This window comes from Nicotiana tomentosiformis, chromosome 1 (genome assembly GCF_000390325.3).
Source record: "Nicotiana tomentosiformis chromosome 1, ASM39032v3, whole genome shotgun sequence".
NCBI lineage: Eukaryota > Viridiplantae > Streptophyta > Magnoliopsida > Solanales > Solanaceae > Nicotiana > Nicotiana tomentosiformis.
The window spans coordinates 97,633,768-97,654,638 of record NC_090812.1 but is presented as its reverse complement, the minus strand read 5'-3'; the positions used below and the strand labels follow the sequence as shown (position 1 = coordinate 97,654,638).

General features: G+C 35.4%; 1 protein-coding gene across 1 annotated transcript; it reads right to left on the bottom strand.

Moving 5' to 3' along the window:
* Positions 1-19,879: 19,879 nt before the first annotated feature.
* Positions 19,880-20,547, bottom strand: LOC138891474 (glutaredoxin-C11-like). Its single transcript, XM_070174778.1, has one exon. It carries the CDS (start codon positions 20,450-20,452, stop codon positions 20,144-20,146), a length of 309 nt encoding a protein of 102 aa, XP_070030879.1. The 5' UTR covers positions 20,453-20,547; the 3' UTR covers positions 19,880-20,143.
* Between the last annotated feature and the right edge of the window lie 324 nt (positions 20,548-20,871).

Sequence of the window (20,871 nt, the reverse complement as noted above, 5' to 3'; positions counted from 1 at the left end):
GGGGTGTTGTGAATGTAGGGTCAAATTTATGTGCCCGATATGGATGGGCTTCGTGAGTTGATTCTTTAGGAGGCCCACAGTTTACGGTATTCCATTCATCCGGGTGCCACCAAGATATATCAAGACTTGAGGCAGCATTATTGGTGGAGAAGAATTAAGAAGGATATAGTTGCATATGTGGCTTGGTATTTGAATTGTCAACAAGTAAAGTACGAGCATCAGAGGCATGCCAGTTTGCTTCAGAACGTTGAGATTCCCGAGTGGAACTGGAAGCGTATTACCATGGATTTTGTTGTTGGGCTCCCACGAACTTCGAAGAAATTCGACGCGGTATGGGTCATTGTGGATAGGTTGACCAAGTAAGCACATTTCATTCCACTAGCAGTTACCTATTCTTCAACGCGGTTAGCTAAGATCTATATACGCGAGATCGTTCGTCTTCACGGTATGACGGAGTCCATCATTTCTTATCGGGGTAAGCAGTTCACGACGCACTTCTGGAGGGCCGTACAACGTGAGTTAGGCATACAAGTTGAGTTGAGTGCAGCATTTCACCCCTAGACTAATGGACAGTCCGAGCGCGCCATTCAGATATTGGAGGATATGCTTCGCGCCTACGTTATGGATTTCGGGAGTTCTTGGGATCAGTTTTTGCCGCTTGACAACTACCAATCGAGTATTCAGATGGCTCCCTATGAGGCATTATACGGGAGGCGATGTCGATCACCAGTTGGTTGGTTTGAGCTGGGAGAGGCTCGGTTGTTGGGTACCAATTTGGTTCAGGATGCCTTGGAAAAGGTCAAGATGATTCAGGATCGACTTTGCACAGCTTAGTCTAGGCAGAAGAGTTATGACGATCGTAGAGTTCGTGATGTTGCATTCATGGTTGGAGAGAGGGTTCTGCTTCGGGTTTTACCCTTGAAGGGTGTGATAAGGTTCGGAAAGAAGGGCAAGTTGAGCCCTAGGTATATCGGACTTTTGAGATTCGTAAGAGGGTTGGTGAGGTGGCCTACAAACTTGCACTTCCACCTAGGTTATCAGCAGTTCACCCGATGTTCCATGTCTCCATGCTCCGGAAGTATCACGGTGATCCGTCCCATGTATTAGGTTTCAGCCCAGTCCAATTGGATAAGGATTTGACTTACGAGGAGGAGCCGATGGCCATTCTAGCACGGCAAGTCTGAGAGTTAAGGTCCAAGAGTTATCCTTCTGTTAGAGTGCAGTGGAGAGGTCAATCAATCGAGGCAGTCACGTGGGATTCCGAGTTCGACATGCGGAGTAGATACCCACACCTTTTCACCAGTCCAGGTACCTTTCTATGTCCGTTCGAGGACGGACATTTATTTTAGAGGTGGAGAATGTGATGACTCGATAGGTCATTTTGAGTTTTAGCCTCTATTTCCGTGTTTCGAGATCTCAATTAGCTCCGTTTAGCATTTCTTGATTTACGTGCACAGTATGTGTCTTGTTCCGGAAAGTCTTTATATGAAAAATTAAAGAAAATGTGAATTTTTGCCTTTAAAATTATGTAAACAAACCTGGATCAAAATTTTGAAAATCCCGATGGGTATGTAGCGTGATTTGGGACTTGGGCGTATGCCCGAAATTGAATTTAGAAGTCCCTAACTTGATTTAACGTGATTTGATGAAAACTAGTAATTTGAAGGTTTAAGGAATTATAAAGTTTGACTGTAGGTTGACTTTATAGCTACCGAATTCGAATTTCATTTTCGGAACTTGGTATAGGTTCATTTTACTATTATTGACTTGTCTGCAAAATTTGGTACAGAACGGAGTTGATTTGACATGATTCGGACGCTCGGTTGTAAATTTGAAAGTTCTTAAGTTTCTTTGAAAGTTTCATGCATTTTGATGTCCGATTCGTAGCTCCAGGTGTTATTTTGATATTTCGATCGCGCGAGCGAGTTCGTATGATGTTATTACACTTGTGTGCATGTTTTGTTTGGAGCCCGAGGGGCTCGGGTGAGTTTTGGATAGGCTACGAACCATTTTGAACTTAAGAAGTTGTTGATTTCAGCTATTTGCTGATGTCTGGTGTTTTGTGCTTCACGATCGCGAAGTTACTCTCGCGATTGCAAAGGGAAAATTGGGAATGGGGTAGAGTTACTCTTCGCGAGTACGAGGAACTGGTCGCGAACGTGAAGTGGAGGAGGGATTACCCTTCGCGAACGAGACTATGTTTCCGCGAACGCGAAGCTTTGTGGGATCCTGGGGAGCTAGGCGGTAACTCTACGTGAACGTGGTCTTGACTCGCAAACGCGAAGGCAGCTAATACTTCACGAACGTGAAGGGTTGACCGTGATCACGATGGCCATTTGGCCAGTGCTCTTCGCCAACGCAAAGAACACCTGACGCCCATGTATTAATTAAACATTTCAAAAGTTGGGATTTTCTTCACTTTTCAACATTTTCATGTTTGAGCTCGGCCTAGAGGCGATTTTGAAGAGAAATTTCATCCCAACTTCAAAGATTAGTAGATTTTAACTCGTTTTCTTCCATTTCCATAAACACCTATTGATTTCTAACTTTAATATATATTTTTTCATGGTAGAAATTAGGAATTTAGGTAGAAATTGGGAATTTTGAGAAATTGAGATTTAGACCTCAAATTGAGGTCATATTTCCAAACTAATCACATAATCGAGCTCGGGGGTGAATGGGTAATTGGGTTTTGATCCGAATCTCGGGTTTTGACCAAGCGAGCTCGGGGTTAACTTTTGTTGATTTTTTCAAAATCATTAAAGATTGAATCTTTTTCACTCGTGGGTAGTTTCTAAAGCTTATTTTAAATTATTTGAACTATAATTGGTTAGATTTGATTGGTTTGGAGGCGAATTTTAGAGAAAAAAACCCGGTTGAGCTTTAATTTGATTGCGGGGTGAGGTAAGTGTTGGATCTAACCTTGACTTGAGGGAAATAGGAATTTGTGAACTATGTGTTGTGTGGATTATTTGAGAAAACGGCGTATATGCGAGGTGACGAGTGTATATACGCCGTCAAGATATTTGTTTCCATGTTTTCTCGTTATTTCATGAATTAGCTTATTCCATGCCTTAATTGTTACATGCTTTATTTGACTTCTATGCCGTAATTGTTATTTTCCATTTAATTATTCTTGCATTGAATTGTTCGTCCCTTCCATGACTCTGTGCTTATTTGCTACTTGCCTTAACCGTTTTACTTGCACACCTTAATTGCCGCATGCTTTACTTGTCCTATTGTTTTGTAATATTTGTTGCATCCTTTAATTATTACGTGGGTTTTTATTGCCTTGCACTCTTACTCTAGATATAGAAATTCTTGTAAATTGAGTTGTTGGATTATTTTTGTTATCTGAAATAGATTGGGGATCGGGTTGCACGCCGCAGCGAAAATTGAAAGATGATGAATTGAAACGGTGGAATAAAGAGGATACTTGATACATATAAATTATGATATGGTGAGATCGGGTTGCGCTCCGCAACGGATTATATACGGATATTTGATATTGATAAATGATGAAATAGTGGGATCGAGTTGCACGCCATGATGGATTGTATACGTGGTACTTGATATTGATAAAGAATGCTATGGTGGGATCGGGTTGCGCACCGCAACGGATTATGTGTGTTGTACTTGTTTTTGTTGTGTTAGGTTCATCATTTTCTATTATGAGATTACGAGACTTGTTATTGTGAACTTTCTAATAGTGAGGTTCGAGTTCATTTCCACAAAATAATTGCTTTACTTCCATTTCTTGCTTTTTCTTCCCTGTTATTATTATTACTATTGCGTACAGGTTATTGTAAGTAGCCGCTTAGCCTTGTCATTACTTCGTCGAGCTTAGGCGCGATACTTACAGAGTACATGGGGTCGGTTGTACTCATATTAGGCTCTGTACTTTTTGTGCAGACACTGGAGTTGGTCCTAGCGGCGTTCAGTAGCTTTTGCTCGGATCTAGTGGGTGACGGAGACTTGAGGTACAACTGCACAGCGTTCGCAGCCCTAAAGTCCACTTCCTTCCTATCTTTACTGTCTTTCTCAGTTTTCAAAGCAGTGTTTTTTAGTCAGACCATGTTTGTAATATTCTAGATGTTCATGTACTCATGACACCAGCTTCTAGGTTATGTTTAGACTTCATTGTTCAGTATTATTTTACCATACTTCAGACTTATATCATTTTCATTGTTAATATCTAGTTATAAATTGTTAAAATTAGTTAATTTTCTGTTTCACGTCGGCTTGCCTAGCAAGTAGACATTAGGCACCATCATGACCCCGAGGTTGGGATTCTGGGTCGTGATAATACAAAATATATATTAGTCATACACAAAACATATACAAAAGATATATATGTATAAAATTTGTATGGAAATTATATCTTAGTTGTATGATGTTGTAGTTGTTTTAACTGGATAAAAATGATGTACGAAAGTTGTAGATAAGTTACAAATAAGTTGTATACTATACATTAGTTGTATAAAATTTATTTTTAGTTTATATGTTATTATAAATTTATTAAATTTGAATATTCTGGCATTCAACTTGTCTGGTTTAGGTGTCGTCTATCATCAATTTCTCTATTGCTTTGGTTTGGCACTACTTTCTGGTTCAAGCTATGAAAATTATTTTATACAATTTGGTTATCAATTAAGTCTTGAACTATTTTATGTCACTGTGGTTCGACATTATTGGAATGGCTATACTACTGTTAATTATATAAGGCACTATTGGAAAGAGGAGAAGAGAGGGAAAAAATTGGTGTAACTGAATCTCAAAATTTAAGGTATTAATAATGGATTATATATGGATAGAGGCGGTGAAGAATAGGAAAAGAGGGTATGAGAGAAAAAAGAAAAAGGGTGTAACTGAATCGTCTAATTTAAGGCACTAATAATGGATCGTATATAAATTGTAAGCAATCCTTGTTTAGGGCGGATAATATACAAAATTAGAACAATTTTAGTAAATAAGTTTCAATATTGTACGGGAACCAAAAAAATTCCTTATAACAATAAACTATGTAGGACTTAACTCATAGGCCCATAATATGACACTAGAGTTATGCAAATTTATTGATTTGGGTTATCCTGCTACATCTTCGTTTTTAGCTAGGTTTCCTCTATACTCATATGAATTTTTAGAGTAAAATAAAGTATATATTCCGCATCTACCTAGTGAGAGTTTTAGGTTGTGAATTGGATTACACAAATGAGTAGCATTGAGTGCAAGCATGTTAGCCAATCTATCGCATGCAGAAATCCCGATCTTACAATGAAGTTCTTTGAATGCTGTAAATAAAGAAATACATAAGAGCATGGGCAGCTCGACTATAAGCCAGAAAAGCAATCGTTTGGCCCCATTTTTTTCTTAAAGATATATATATATATATATATATATATATATATATATATATATATATATATATATATATATATATTATTAAAAAAATGTGTACATTTAAATTTAAAAAGAATTTTTGGAGTGAACGTACAATAACTTTAATGTGAGGATCGTTGTAATAATTAGAGAATGAAATAATTTTTAATGAATTGTTTCCTTACATGGGTAGGGTAACTATTTTTTTTGCCTCATTTATATCCAAACAACTAATACGTTCACATATTATTATTTATATATATTTACCTTTTTCATTCTGTCTTTTACTATTCTTATTCTCAATATTGAAAAGTCTCTCCATCGGCAACTTACCGTGACTTACAAGTTATCTTCTTCAAATCATTACAACAAGCAATCATTATATTGAAGCAATACAACACTTTTCGATATAATTATATCAACTTATTGTTATAATTCTGTATTGCTGTAATTAACAATTAAACTTTCTGAAAAAACAAAATAGAAAGTTAGTAATATTTGTTTAACGAAATAAATTCTGGAAAAATAGTATTGTGTCTCCGTCGTATTGTGTCTAGAGAGTAGTTGTCTAACGGTATTGTGTCTCCGTCGTATATGACGAGATTTTTCGTTATACATAACGCTCCCTGCCCTGCCTATTGCCGCTTGACTATCACAATGTATACAAATAGGTGCCAAAGGTTTGGGCCAAAATGGAATATCTTTCAAGAAATTCCGGAGCCATTCAGCTTCTTCACCGGCCTTATCTAAAGCTATGAATTCAGATTCCATTGTAGAACGGGAGATGCACGTTTGTTTGGATGATTTCCAAGACACTGCTCCACCCCCAATTGTGAAAACATATCCACTCGTGGATTTAACTTCAAATGATCCAGTGATCTAATTTGCATCACTATATCCCTCGATCACGAAGGGATATTTGTTATAATGCAAAGCATAATTTTGGGTATGTTTGAGATACCCCAAAACTTATTTTATTGCCATCCAATGTATGTGATTGGGATTACTTGTAAACCGACTCAGTTTACTAATAGCACATGCTATATCTGATCGTGTACAATTCATGATATACATCAAACTTTCCAATACTCTTGCATAATCCAGTTGTGAGTCACTTTCACCTTCATTCTTTTGAAGTGCATAACTCACGTCAATTGGAGTCTTGACAAATTTGAAATCCAAACACTTGAACTTGTCAAGTACCTTTTCAATGTAGTGAGACTGTGATAATGCTAGACCTTGTGGAGTGTTGTGAATTCTGATTCCTAAGATCACATCAGCAACTCCTAAGTCTTTCATATCGAATTTGCAAGCCAACATGCGCTTACTAGCATTTATATCTGCCATGTTTTTTCTCATTATCAACATGTCATCAACATATAAACAAACAATGACTTCATGACCTAGAGTGTTTTTAATGTAAATACATTTGTCGCACTCGTTGATTTTAAACCCACTTGCCAACTTTGTTTGGTCAAATTTGGCATGCCATTGTTTGGGTGCTTGTTTAAGTCCATAAAGCGACTTAACAAGTTTGCACACTTTCTTTTCTTTACTAGTTACCACAAAACCCTCAGGTTATTTCATGTAAATCTCTTCCTCTAATTCTCCATTTAAGAAAGCTGTTTTAACATCCATTTGATGGATTTCAAGACCATACACGGCCGCTAGTGCCACTAACACCCTAATAGATGTTATCCTCGTTACTGGCGAGTAAGTGTCAAAGTAATCAAGGCCTTCCTTTTGTCTATAACCTTTGACAACAAGTCTTGCCTTATATTTGTCAATAGTGCCATCAGCTTTCACTTTCCGTTTAAAGATCCATTTCGAACCTAAAGGCTTATTTCCTGGAGGAAGATCTACCAATTCCCATGTATGGTTATCCAAAATTGATTGAATCTCACTATTGACTGCCTCTTTCCAAAACGCTGAATCAGAAGATGACATAGCTGCTTTAAAAGTTTGAGGCTCATTTTCAAGCAAGAATATCACAAAATCTGGTCCAAAGGAAGTAGATGTTCTTTGACGTTTGCTACGCCTTGGATCTTCTATAGGTCTTTGTGTATTTTCCTTTGGTTCTTACCGAGGTCATTTAGGTCTTTCACTTAACGACTCACATTCAGTTTTATACGGATAGATGCTTTCAAAGAATTCAGCATTATCTGATTCCATTACCGTATTAATGTGAATTTCGGGATTATCGGATTTATGAACCAAAAACCGACATGCTTTACTGTTTGTAGCATATCCAATGAAAATGCAATCAACAGTTTTTGGTCCGATTTTAACCCTTTTAGGTAAAGGAACTTGTACCTTTGCTAGACACCCCCACACTTTGAAATATTTCAAGTTGGGTTTTCTTTCTTTCTATTTTTCATATGGAATAGATTGCGTTTTGCTGTGGGGTACTCTGTTGAGTATTCGGTTAGCTGTAAGGATAGCTTCGCCCCACAAACTCTGCGGTAATCCGGAACTTATTAATAAGGAATTCATCATTTCCTTTAATGTCCGATTTTTCCTTTCCGCAATTCCATTGGATTGAGGTGTGTAAGGTGTAGTAGTTTGATGGATAATTCCATATTCCGAACATATTTCTGCAAATGGAAATTCATATTCTCCACCCCTATCACTTCTAATCATTTTGATCTTTTTATTCAATTGATTCTCCACTTCATTCTTGTATTGCTTAAATGCTTCAATTGCTTCATCCTTACTATTAAGCAAATAAACATAACAATATCGAGTGCAGTCGTCAATAAAAGTAATAAAATACTTTTTCCCACCTCGAGATGGTGTTGACTTCATATCACAAATGTGAGTATGGATTAAGTCTAAAGGATTTGAATTCCTTTCAATAGACTTATAAGGATGTTTTACAAACTTAGACTCAATACATATTTGATATTTTGATTTATTACACTCGAATTTAGGTAACACTTCTAAATTAATTAACTTTCGCAAGGTTTTGTAATTGACATATCCTATACGAATATGCCATAAATTATTTGACTCCAATAAATAAGAAGAAGCTGCAATTTTATTCATACTGTCAACAACCATTACATTTAGTTTGAAGAGGCCCTTTGTGAGGTAGCCCTTTCCAACATACATTTCATTCTTGCTTACAATAACTTTATCAGAAACAAATACACATCTGAATCCATTCTTAACAAGCAAAGAAGTAGAAACTAAATTCTTCCTAATAGTAGGAACATGAAGAACGTTGTTGAGCGTTAACACCTTGCCGGAAGTCATCTTCAGGAATATCTTCTCATAACCTTCAATCTTGGCTGTTGCAGTATTTCCCATGGAAAGCTCTTCTTCGGGACCAGCAGTAGAGTAAGTCACAAATGCTTCCTTGACAACACAAACATGTCGAGTGGCTCCAGAGTCAATCCACCACTCCTTCGGATTTTCAACTAGGTTGCATTCCGAAAGTATTGCACACAGATCATCAATGTCATCATTCTTCTCCACTATGTTGGCATGTCCCTTCTTCTTATACTTTTTTGGGAGACGACAATCAGGGGCTTTGTGACCGATTTTTTCACAATTGTAGCAGCTGCCCTTGAATTTCTTTTTGTTCTGCTCCTTAGTTTGTCCAGAAGACTTCTTTCTCTTCTTACTTTTTGGAGCAGTCTCCCAACGATATTAGCTCCCATGATCGTTGAATTTCCACGAGACTTCTTCTCGGCTGTTTTGTTGTCTTCCTCAATCTTGAGACGAATCACAAGATCTTCCAACTTCATTTCTTTGCGCTTGTGCTTAAGATCGTTCTTGAAATCTCTCCACGAATGAGGCAATTTTTCAATCATTGCAGCCACTTGAAATGCTTCATTCACGACCATACCTTCAGCAATAAGGTCATGAAAAATAAGTTAAAGCTCCTGAACTTGGGTTCCAACACCCTTTGCTGCCATCCTTTGAAGTTGGCTCCGGAAAATTTTCCCGGTTTCTCTGCCGGTGGAACAGCAGTCCGGCTTGACGAGGCTATCGTCGTTGCCGCAATAGTCGCAGAAGAATTTCCGTTATCAATTGCCATTTCTCACTGTAAACAACAGAAGAGTTCAATTAATGGCAAAATCAGAACAGTAAACAATATTGTTATTAACAAAAAAAGTATGTATAATAAATAAAACCGAAGTTTTTATATACTGTTTCACAAAAAAATGATAAAATTTTTATGTTCTTCAAATCGTTTTACGAATTTCAATACTCTGATAAAGTTTTTATATCTTCAAATCAGAATAGTAAAATTCAGAAGGAGTAGAAAACTACACAGGTTTTAATCTCCACAAACAAAATACAGAATATAAAAAAAATCTGGAATATATCCTCCCAGAATAGAACAATTTAACTTACCGGAGTGTTGGTACAAAAACGCCGGTGAACAGCGAGTCATTCGAAGGCTATAAAACACACTGAAATTTTTGTGCAGAAGAAGAAGAAGCTTAGAAAATTTCGTAAGGAAAGATTCTGGGATTCAAACTCTATTTATAGAGTTGCTGGCATTGTTTCTGAAAAGGTTTGCAACCTTTGGCTGTTGGAACAGGGTTGTTTGAAATATTGCGGGAAAATGGTATTTAAAATAATCCAGGAAAGAAAACGGGCCTTTAATTAATTAATTAAATAATTGAAAGGAATTTTGTCCAAAAAGATTAATCAATCAATCTTTGACCGAAGCCGAAGCCGAAGCCGAGCGAGCGACGACGACGGCGCGAGGCTTGCCTTTTCTTAACTCTTTAAGAGCTAGAAGAAGAGCAATTATATATATACCCATCAAAAGCCTTTTCTTCCTCCGATATGGGACAATGTCCCTTTGCCAAGGGAAACTCAAATATTTTATTTTCCCTCCGTTTCTCATTCACCCTCTTTAAGCTACACAAGCTTAAAATCCCAACACTTATCAAATTCTTGAGCCGGTATTATTATTATACCTTTATTTTATATTTTTTCATTAAAAATTTATTAGAGGGCCTCTCTCTGAAATTTAGCTTTGGGCCTGGAATCTTGTTGAGACGCCCTGCATAAGAGTCTCATAAGCTAGCTACTCATAACTCGGCATCAAATCTTTAGTTTTGAATTGGATACTAACCTCCCAAATTATTTTTTATACCATGGTTATTGATGATAGCCTCAATTTGATTAAACTCATTCTGTTACCGTGAGTGCTCGTAAATATCCAGGACCATATTCTTCATAGAAGTGTATCTGTTATGAGCTGGGAAATCTGAAGGAATAGATGCAGCCACAAATTTGAAGGAACTGCTCAGTCAACACATATATAGAATCATTAATCAAGCTATTTGGTTGATTACTCTGATTTTAAATTGTCAGTTTTCATCGGTGAAAGTATGCAAAATGGAGTGAGATATGTGAGAAGGTGGAAGGAGCTAAACTACAGCTTGACATAAAAAATTAATAATAATTGAAGATTAAACCTAAATAGACGATGAACCATCTGTTTAAACTAAAAATATTTATATGCCGTGAAGCTCAACACTTACGGATGTTGCAAAGGCAATCCATGCTGATCAGAGATAAGAATGGTAACGTGATCATGACTTTCTACTCTGTTTTTTGGGACTTACAACAACAACTTGACTGTGGAAAGTGATTCCTTGTTACTAGCATGTTTGGCCATGCTTCTAAAGTTTGAAAATTGCTTTTGGTGCAAATTAATTTGTGTTTGTCTAACCAATTTAAAAAGTATTTTTTAATATAATGTTTGGTCAAACTTTTAAAAAGTGCATGTATTTCTATTAAAAATACTTTTCAAAAAAATACTTTTAGGAAAAAATTATTTTTTTTGTCCTTCTCAAAAACTGCTTTTGTTTCTATTCAAAAATATTATTTTCATTCTAAAAGCTTGGCCAAACACTTTAATTTTAGAAAAAAAGAATTTTTGACCAAAAAGAATTACGGGTAAAGAAGCTATACTATTTAGCATGATTGATCAATTGGGACAGTAGAATTCACGGGCAACATAGAGAATCTATTCTGTTGATAAAACAGCTATTGGCTCAAGAAGATTTCAAGTTGTGCATTGCTACAGAGAGGCAAACTTTGTAGGTGATACTCTTACTAATTTAGGAGTAGTTGTAAAACAAGAGATGTTCTTCACGGTGGCGAACCAGAATTTTGGTTAGAGGTGTTAAAATATATAAAAGTAAACATACCAAGAAATTAAGGGGAGTCAATATATAGTATATATACATATAATTTATTTTTTGACCTAGCTACACAGTGTATTTTTTCCGCGAAGGGTTATCGTTTGAATGACACCCCTTCCTATAAGGTGGCTCCGCCACTGGTTCTTTGTGCAAGTTATATGATAAGTTTCACAAATGGTCATATAACTATTATATGTTTTCACCAAAGTTATATAATTTTATTTTTTCACACAAAAATCATAAAACTTTTACTAACTCACATAAAAATCATAGTGAATGAAAATACAACTTTTCAGTAGTATTCTCTTATTCCACGGTTTTTTTCTATCTAATAAATAATAATTCAATTAAAATAGAAATGACCCAACCCGACTCGACCCACCCAATACCCATATATATAAATTAAAATAATACTAAAAGTGAATCTTTCAAAACACGATACTTTTATCTTTTATTTTCTTTTCAAGATCTTCATTCAACTTTATAGCATTTTTATTTCAAGTGCTCTCCAATTATACCTTTTATATCATTATTTTTTTTGTCAGAATCTCATACATTCCGGACTAAGTTTTTTATGTGGGAAGGATACACTTTTAGTATTATTTTAATATATGTATATGTGTATTGGGTCGTGTTGGATTGGGTCACTCCTATTTTAAGTAAAAATACAAAATTGACCGGTCGGCCGAAACTAATTGCATTCGCTAGACAAAAAAAATATAAAATATACATATTATAAAAATATATATTTTATCGGCTATTATTTTTTGGGCGGCTAAAAATATATATTTCTTCTATTTTAATTACATTATTATTTATTAGATAAAAAAAAAAAATGCTACCGAATGATTATGTTTTTCAGTCACTATGATTTTTAAGTGAGTTAACGAAAGTTTTATAATCATTACCTAAGCTATATCATTACCTAAGAATGTTAAAGATTTAATGAAGAATGACCAAAGGGCTATGTAACAAACCAAAACAAAAAATGGTCACTTTCTTTTTGAAAATGGATAGTTACTCATAATTGTATAGGATTATGTTGGTACGGACACATCTAGCCACTCGAACAACTTGTATCATGAGAGAGGAGTCCTCTTTCTTTCCAAACTCTACAGATATATCATTTTGTACAAGAATGAATTCTCTCATTCTTCGGGTGATATTATAGACAGGTAGGGTTGATGCGTAAGCCCCACCACCACGAGTCAGTATAGCTCGGGTGATGATGGATTTAATAAAAGAAAATCTTAAGTATATATTGAATTCTTTTAACTTAAAGTCAACTTTCTTAATTTTTCAATTAAATGGAGAATAGGACTTGTAGGGACTACAATGTGTTTGAAGAATAGATGCAACTTTTTATGAAAAAACAATTGTTCAAAAGTTCAATAAATGTTTAGTTTTAGTTTGTCAATATTGAACAAAACCGTATATAGACAAAATATGTTGAAGCTTAAAATTTAAACACTACTTCAAATGGATGAACTTACGATCTAATTGAAGATTGAAAATCATATTTGACCTTAATTTTTTATATAGGGCAATAAAGTGAATCGTAAAATTAAATTCTTGTCCGAATAAAAACACCATAGATAGAATATGTTAAACTTCCAAGAAACTTAAGTTTCCATTATCAGCCATTTTCACAAAAAGTATGGCTTTAATTTCTTTACGGTCCCCAACCAAGTTACCCCCTTTTGAGGAAACAAGACAAGAAAGAAAAAAGAAAATAAAAAGCACATTTGGTAGGCTAATCAAGAGCCTAGAGCTATGTTTTTTTTTTGGATTACAACCTAAGCTTCTCAAAGCCAGTGCCATTTCAATTCCTCTTGAATCTTGGTCCAATTCATGAACTGCTGGGCTTGCTCCAATTTCATAGAATAGTGCTTTTATGCTATGACACATACAACATGAGCTCTTAAGATGAGATTAACGAGAACAGAAAAAGAAGAAAAAACTCGTGTAGAGCAGAAGGGAGTATTGCAAGTCTATATGATGCTAATGTTGTAAGCTTTAGTGATGTTTGAGGTTTCATATCTTGGCTTATTTATAGGGATTCTTGATAGATATGGATTACATTATTTATCCAGAAAAGGGGGGAAAAGAAGATTACTGAAGCTAAAAATGAAAAGAGAAAATTCCTTAAAGATACTTCTTTTTAAAAAGGAATCAAATATTTAAGTATGGGAACTTAACAAAATAAAAGATTAAAAAAAAGTGTCAGCACCTTGATAATGTTCTTGATTTTGACCACTTATATAGTTGTATGCTATGAACAAGTTGATGAATCGGGCCGCCCATAACGATAATACCAGACTCCTGCAGTGTCCGTACAGATACAACACTGTTTAATAGAGTGCGAGGGATAGGCAAAACTAGATTTTATTCCTTTTTACTTGAGAAATTCTTATATTGATTGAGAAACTTTCGGTGATAAACTACTAGATTTAGTATAATAGAGTATTCAATTATTTCAAGAATAAAGATGTGTAAAGAGTCTAAAGAGAATACTACTGTATCACCAGATATAGAAGAATGTCGAATAGAATAAACTATGCTTTATAATTATTCAATGCATGCGTATACGTAGGAGAAGGGCAAAGATCACTTTAGCCCGCGGCCAAAATTATTTATATTCGGTAGCCGCAAAATTATATAAAATTTATATATTTTTTGTATATAACATAGAAATGTATATATATACAAAAAACAATCTCAATTGCTGCGAATAAAAGCAACTCGATATTGTTTAGTAGAAGGCATTTTGTATCGAAAAATGTTTGGTGGACCATTAGTTCGATCACTACAAGAAATTCGACAAACCGACTACGGTTGACCAACCGATTTCGGTCAGTCAAACAAACGGCCGAAAAACTGACCGAAGTCGGTCGATTTTTCAAACTATTTTTTTTATTTTTTATTTTATGAAACCGATCAACTTTGGTCGATTTTCTTTGGCGCAAAAATGCGGGAAATTATTTTTGCGTCCCGCGAATATTTTTTTCAAGAAACCGACCAACTTTGGTTAGTTATTTATTTAAAATATATTAAAATTATTATTAAAACAATCGACCGATTTCGGTCGGTTAATTCGACCGGTCATTTTAAAAAACTAACCGAATTCGGTCGGTAATTTTATTTTTAATAAAACCGACCGACATCGGTTGGTTATTTTTGCGCAAAAATACAATTAAAGAGTATAAATGAAATAAAAGACAGTCTTAAAACAAAATGCACCTATGTCTAGTGGTAGAATAATATCCCGCCACAGTACAGGCCCCGGTTCGATTCCCAGATGAAGTATTTTTTAATTACATAATTAAAATACCGTCCAACTTCGGTCGATTTTTTCGATTTTTTTTTGTTTCTGGAATTTAATTGACCGACTAAAATCGGTCGAAAAATACCGATCAAAGTCGTTCGGTTAGCTCTACCGACCTTACGATTACCGACCGCCATAAATCAGTCGATTTTTCCAATTACCGACCAACATCGGTCAGTTTTTCCTGTGTTTTTAGTAGTGGATGCTTTTGACCCTCACAAACTGAATACATGATGCGTGAGGTACATGAAGGACATTGTGAAAATTATGCAGGTGGAAGGTCACTAGTGAAAACACTAATAAGAGCAGGGTATTACTGGCCGAAAATGGAAGACGTGGCGGAAAACTTTGTAAAAAGGTGCATGCGATAAATGCTAACGGTATGAAAATAATATACATCAATCGGCAGAGTTGCTTCATTCAGTTATCGTACCATGGTCGTTTATCAAGTGGAAAATGGATATCGTAGGTCCTCTGTCGCAAGCACCAGAAAAGGTACGACTTTTATTAATTTTAACTGATTATTTTTCTAAGTGGGTGAAAGCATATGCCTTCAAGCAAGTGCGAGAAAAAGAGGTCGACTTCATCTGGAGGAATATAATATGTAGATTAGGGGTTCCAAGAGAAATAATACATGATAATGGGCCATAATTCGTGGTAGCAAAGGTCACCGACTTTTTCAAAGGATGGAAAATTAAACGGATTACTTCAGCACCATATAATCCCGTAGCTAATGGACAAGTAAAGTCGACAAATAAAATTATTGTCAAGAATATAAAAAAATATTTGGAAGAATCAAAAAGCAAGTGGCCTGAAGTGTTACCTGGGGTGTTATGAGTCTAACAGGACAACTGCTAAAATAAGTACGAGAGAAACTCTATTTTTACTTTTTTATGGTACCGAGGCACTAATTTCAGTAGAAATAGGAGAACCAAGCCTGAAGTTTGAACATACAAATGAATATCCAATAAGGAAGAATTTCGTACAAATTTGAATTTGACAGAAGAACGAAAGGAAGCAACTTGATACGGATGGCAGCGCTATATAAGAGTGAATCTTTGATATTTTAATATTGGAGACTTTGTCCTTAAAAAGGAGTTTCAGCCAATACAGGTAATAAATGCATGGAAATTAAGTCTGAATTGGGAAGGACCATATCGAGTTCAAGGCATTGCTGGAAAAAGGAGCATATGAGTTAGAGATCATGGACGGAAAAGTATTTTCTTCCAATTGGAATGCGGTAGACTTCAAAAAATTCTACTTTTGAGCAAGTACTCGCATTCAGGTATCTCAAAGTTCATTACTTATTTGTTCATTTAAAATTTATTAACCATTTTAGATGATAGGCAAAAAGTTAGCCCGAATCAAATAATGACATTAGACCCAAAAGACACGCGGAATACTTAATTATTCTCGTTCTAGGTTACAACAATTCTAATGGTAAGGGTTAGGCAGTCATCATCTAAAAAATTACCCCTAGTCCCGTGTGTATTTCATTTTAAAGGAAAGGACAGCGGAGGAAAGTTGATCCAGTATTCAAGTTTTCATACTTCAAAACTCAAACATTGGGGGGACTATGCATATCGAAGAAGTATAACCCAAAAGCATAGCTCAGTGGCCAAAAACAACATTGAAGACTACACTTGCCAATTTACTCAGGGCTTCCGTGGACCAATACCCTAGTGGAAGTCCAGGAAATTTAATCCACATAGGAATGACACTCAACCACTCTGGATTGAAGTAGAAATCTATGCTCCAATGGTGCAGAAGGAGTGGTTTGTTATAATAAGTGTAAGGACCCTCATGTAATACAAGATCTCGATCCCCTATATTTTGGAAATGAAAAATGTAGTATCCCTAATCATGATAAAGAATTCTAGGCTTAGCTACAAAATTCCATACATTTGTCACATAATTGTTCATAGATTTCTCGTATGGGTTATCTCCGAGAACATACCCAATTAGAGCAGTACTCCAGTATTCTTCATGTTCCTTTGTGTCCGCTTCCTCAATTTGCACAACAAATTTACCATCACGCAGTTGTTATCAATAAGAATTCTTTTTCCTTGTTCTCTCAGTATTTTATTTCCACCTTTTGCTAGTCATCTATATTAAGGAAAGTGAAGTAAAATTGGTTATCAGAAACCCAAATTATTCTTTCATTTGTTTTGACTACAAAAGCTATTTTTTGGTTAAACAAAGAATCCACAAGAATCAAATACTTCTAAGTATGTCTTCTTGGTATGCTAATTTCATGCAATCAATAGCTATTGAAATTAATTCTTACCTTAGACTAAGGTCATGCCAGCATTGGAAACAAAAAAAAGAAAAAAGAAAAAAGAAAGAAAAAAAAAGGGAAGCCTATGGCAACTTTGAGTGCAAGCATGTTGGCTAATCTAAAGCATGTAGAATTCTCGATCTTAAAGTGAAGTTCTTATAATGCTCTAAATGAAAATATGTAAGTGGCAATAATTAGTTTTGAATTGGATGCTAACCTTCCAAAATATTTCTCTATATACTATACATGGTTATTGATGATAGCCTTAATTAACTCACTCTGTTAACCGCGAGTGCTCCTAAATATTCAGGAACATATTCTTCATCCTAGTGAACTTGTTATCTGCTGGAAAATTTGCAGCAGATGCAGCCACAAATTTGAAAGAACTGCTCTCTCAATACGTAGAATCATCAATCAAGTTATTGGTTGATTAGTCTGATTTAAATAGTTAGTTTTAATTTATGATAGATGATGTTTGGCATATTTCGATATGTGTTGATGTTACTTTACCCATGTTTTAACCGCTTCTTGATGTTATTTGATCTTTAAAATGCCCAACATGGTTTAATTATTGGTTTTATGACTAATTGAGTTGTGTGTGGTGAATTAGGGTGTTTGGAGTGCAAAAATATGAAGAAAAGGTGCTCTAGGTAGAGGAAAAGAGATTGGATGCGTCGCATCCAATCTAGAAAAAGATCAGATTTCGTGCACCCTTAGCAGTGAAGTCGGCCCATAGCATCCGCCTTAGCATCCGCACCTGGGCGAAGCTGAGAAGTGGAGGACGAGGTGGATGCGAAGCATCCACCCTAGCATGCGAAGCATCCACCCTAGCATGCGAAGCTGAGAAGTGGAGGACGAGGTGGATGCGAAGCATCCACCCTAGCATGCGAAGCTGAGAAGTGGAGGACGAGGTGGATGCGAAGCATCCACCCTAGCATGCGACGCATCCACCCTAGCATCAATCCCTGAAGCTGATTTGGATTAGAAATAGGAGAACTTTGGCCCACGACTTTTGTACGCAATATATAAGCCAAAAACGCCTCTTTTAGGTGATCTAACATATTGGGAAGGGGGAAAAAGCCACGACAAAGCTGTGGAGGCCGGAATTCATTAAGTTTCATCTTTCTCCCACCAAACTTAGTAATCTTTATGTTTCTTTGTATGATTTGTTGTTTGGCTACCATGTCTATGTGGAGCTAAACTTCACGTTCTAGGGTTGTGGTTCTTTCATGACTATTGTTATTCTGATATTGATTTTGCCTTCTTGATTTATCATATTGGTTTATTTATTCAATCTTGCGCTTAATTATTTAATTGCTTGATCACCAATTGAATACTATCTACGAATCTAGAATTGAACTCGAAAGTGGGAATTCTAGATTGCATATAGGATTGAGTAGAGCAAGTTCTTGAACTCGGGCATCGGGGAATGGATTCGTGGTTAGGATAGACATATACCTAATTGCCTTTCTTGGTTGATTTACAGGAATTATAAATGCGTTCTTGTTGATTCTAACTCCATAGACATATAGGCGTTAGGTTAGCTTGAATAGGCGAGTAAGAACTCGACAGATTCTTATGAGCATTAACCCTGTCAACCAATAAGCTAGATAAATTAGTCGGTCAATTCAATTAAAGAATACAATAGGATTGTTAGATAGCCCATAACCCTAGATCGTTTTCATTACATTGATATCATTAAAATCTGCTCTTTCTCTGTTCAAAGTTTATTATTTATATTTTTCTTATTTAATTAGTTTAGAATAAAATATTTTTAGATTTAATTCTTGTTTAGATAATTGGGATAGTCTAATTTAGTTAATAGTTAATCATAAGTCCTCGTGGGTTCGACATCCGACTTTTAGTCACTTTATTACTTGACGACCGCGTATACTTACGTGAGTGTGTTTGGTCGCAACAATAGATTTAATGGTCACAGTAGAAATCAAGGGCAACTTAAAGAATCTTTTTAGCTGATAAAGCAGCTATTGGCTGAAGAAAATTTCATGTTGTGCATTGCTGTAGAGAAGCAAACTTTGTAGCTAATACCGGAGTAGTTGTAATTAAGACAAGAGATGTTCTTCACTCAAGCTATATCATTACCCAAGAATATTAAAGATTTAATGAAGAATAATTAAAGAGGCTATGTACATTTCAGAATAAAGCTTAAACTTCATTCTTTTTGAAAATGGATAATGTCGCTCATAATTGTATATATAGGTTTGGTACTGACATATCTAGCCATTAGAACAACGTAACTTGTAACATGAGAAAGGAGTCCTCTTTCGTTCCAAATTCTGCAAATATATTAAATCCCTCTTTCTTCATGTCATCATATTGGAGGCTATGATCGATATCCTCGTATTTTGTTGGATATACTAAGGTAGGGATTCATGTCAAACCCTCAGCCACCACATGTCATTATAACTTAGGTGATGTGTTTTAATTAAAAAAAATTAAAGAATTGGATTCTTTTATAGTACTTAAAGTTGACTTTGTAATTTTTCAGTTAAATATAGAGTTGGACTTGTGGGAACTACAATGCGTTTGAGGAATAGCATCTAGCATGAAAAAATAATAGTTCAACTGTTCAATAAATGTTTATTTTTTGTTTGTAGATATTGAACTAAACCATACTTTAAACAAAATGTTTTGAAGCCTAAAAATTAAGCACTAATACATCAAATGGTTGAACGTACGATCTAACTGAAAATTAAAAATCTATTAAACTTTAAAAGTACGTCGTAAAATTCAATTCTTGTCCGATAGAAACACCATAGATAGAAAATGTTAAACTTCCAAGAAACTTAAGTTTCCATTATCAGCCATTTTCACAAAAAGTATGGCTTTAATTTCTTTACAGCCCCTAACCAAGTTACCCCCTTTTGAGGAAACAAGACAAGAAAGATAAAAGAGAAAAAGAAAAAAAAACACATTTGGTCGGCTAATTAAGAGCCTAGAACTATGTTTTTTTTTTTGGCATACAAGTTAAAGCCATATAGCTTTGGCATTGATGAGCATTTCCTTAAGAGAGCCATCAACATGAAGGGAAATAACATCCTTAGCTGAACCAACAAACTGTCCACCAATGAAAATAGCAGGAACACATGGATTACAACCTAAGCTTCTCAAAGCAAGTGCCATTTCAATTCCTCTTGAATCTTGGTCCAATTCATGAACTGCTGGGCTTGCTCCAATTTCATAGAATAGTGCTTTTATGCTATGACACATACAACATGAGCTCTTTGTGAATATTACTGCTGCCCTCTTTGATGCTAACTCTCTAATCTTATCCATTAGTATCGTAAGTCCTAAGTCGTGTAGAACAGAAGGGGGGTATTGCAAGTCTATATGATGCTAATGTTGTAAGCTTTAGTGATGTTTGAGGTTTCATATCTTAGGTTATTTATAGGGATTCTTGATAGATATGGATTACACTATTTATCCAGAAAAGGGGAGAAAAGAAGATTACTGAAGCTAAAAATGAAAAGAGAAAATTCCTTAAAGATATTTCTTCTTAAAAAGGAATCAAATATTTAAGTATGGGGAACTTAACAAAATAAAAGATTAAAAAAAGTGTCAGCACTTTGATAATGTTCTTGATTTTGACCACTTATAAAGTTGTATGCTATGAAGTATGAACAAGTTGATGAATAGAGCATACTACCAGACTCCTGCAATGTCCGTACAGCTATAATAATACTCCCTCCGTTCTT

Excerpts from the sequence above, each read along its gene's own strand:
- LOC138891474 (XM_070174778.1), bottom strand. The coding sequence starts at position 20,452 with ATGGATAAGATTAGAGAGTTAGCATCAAAGAGGGCAGCAGTAATATTC.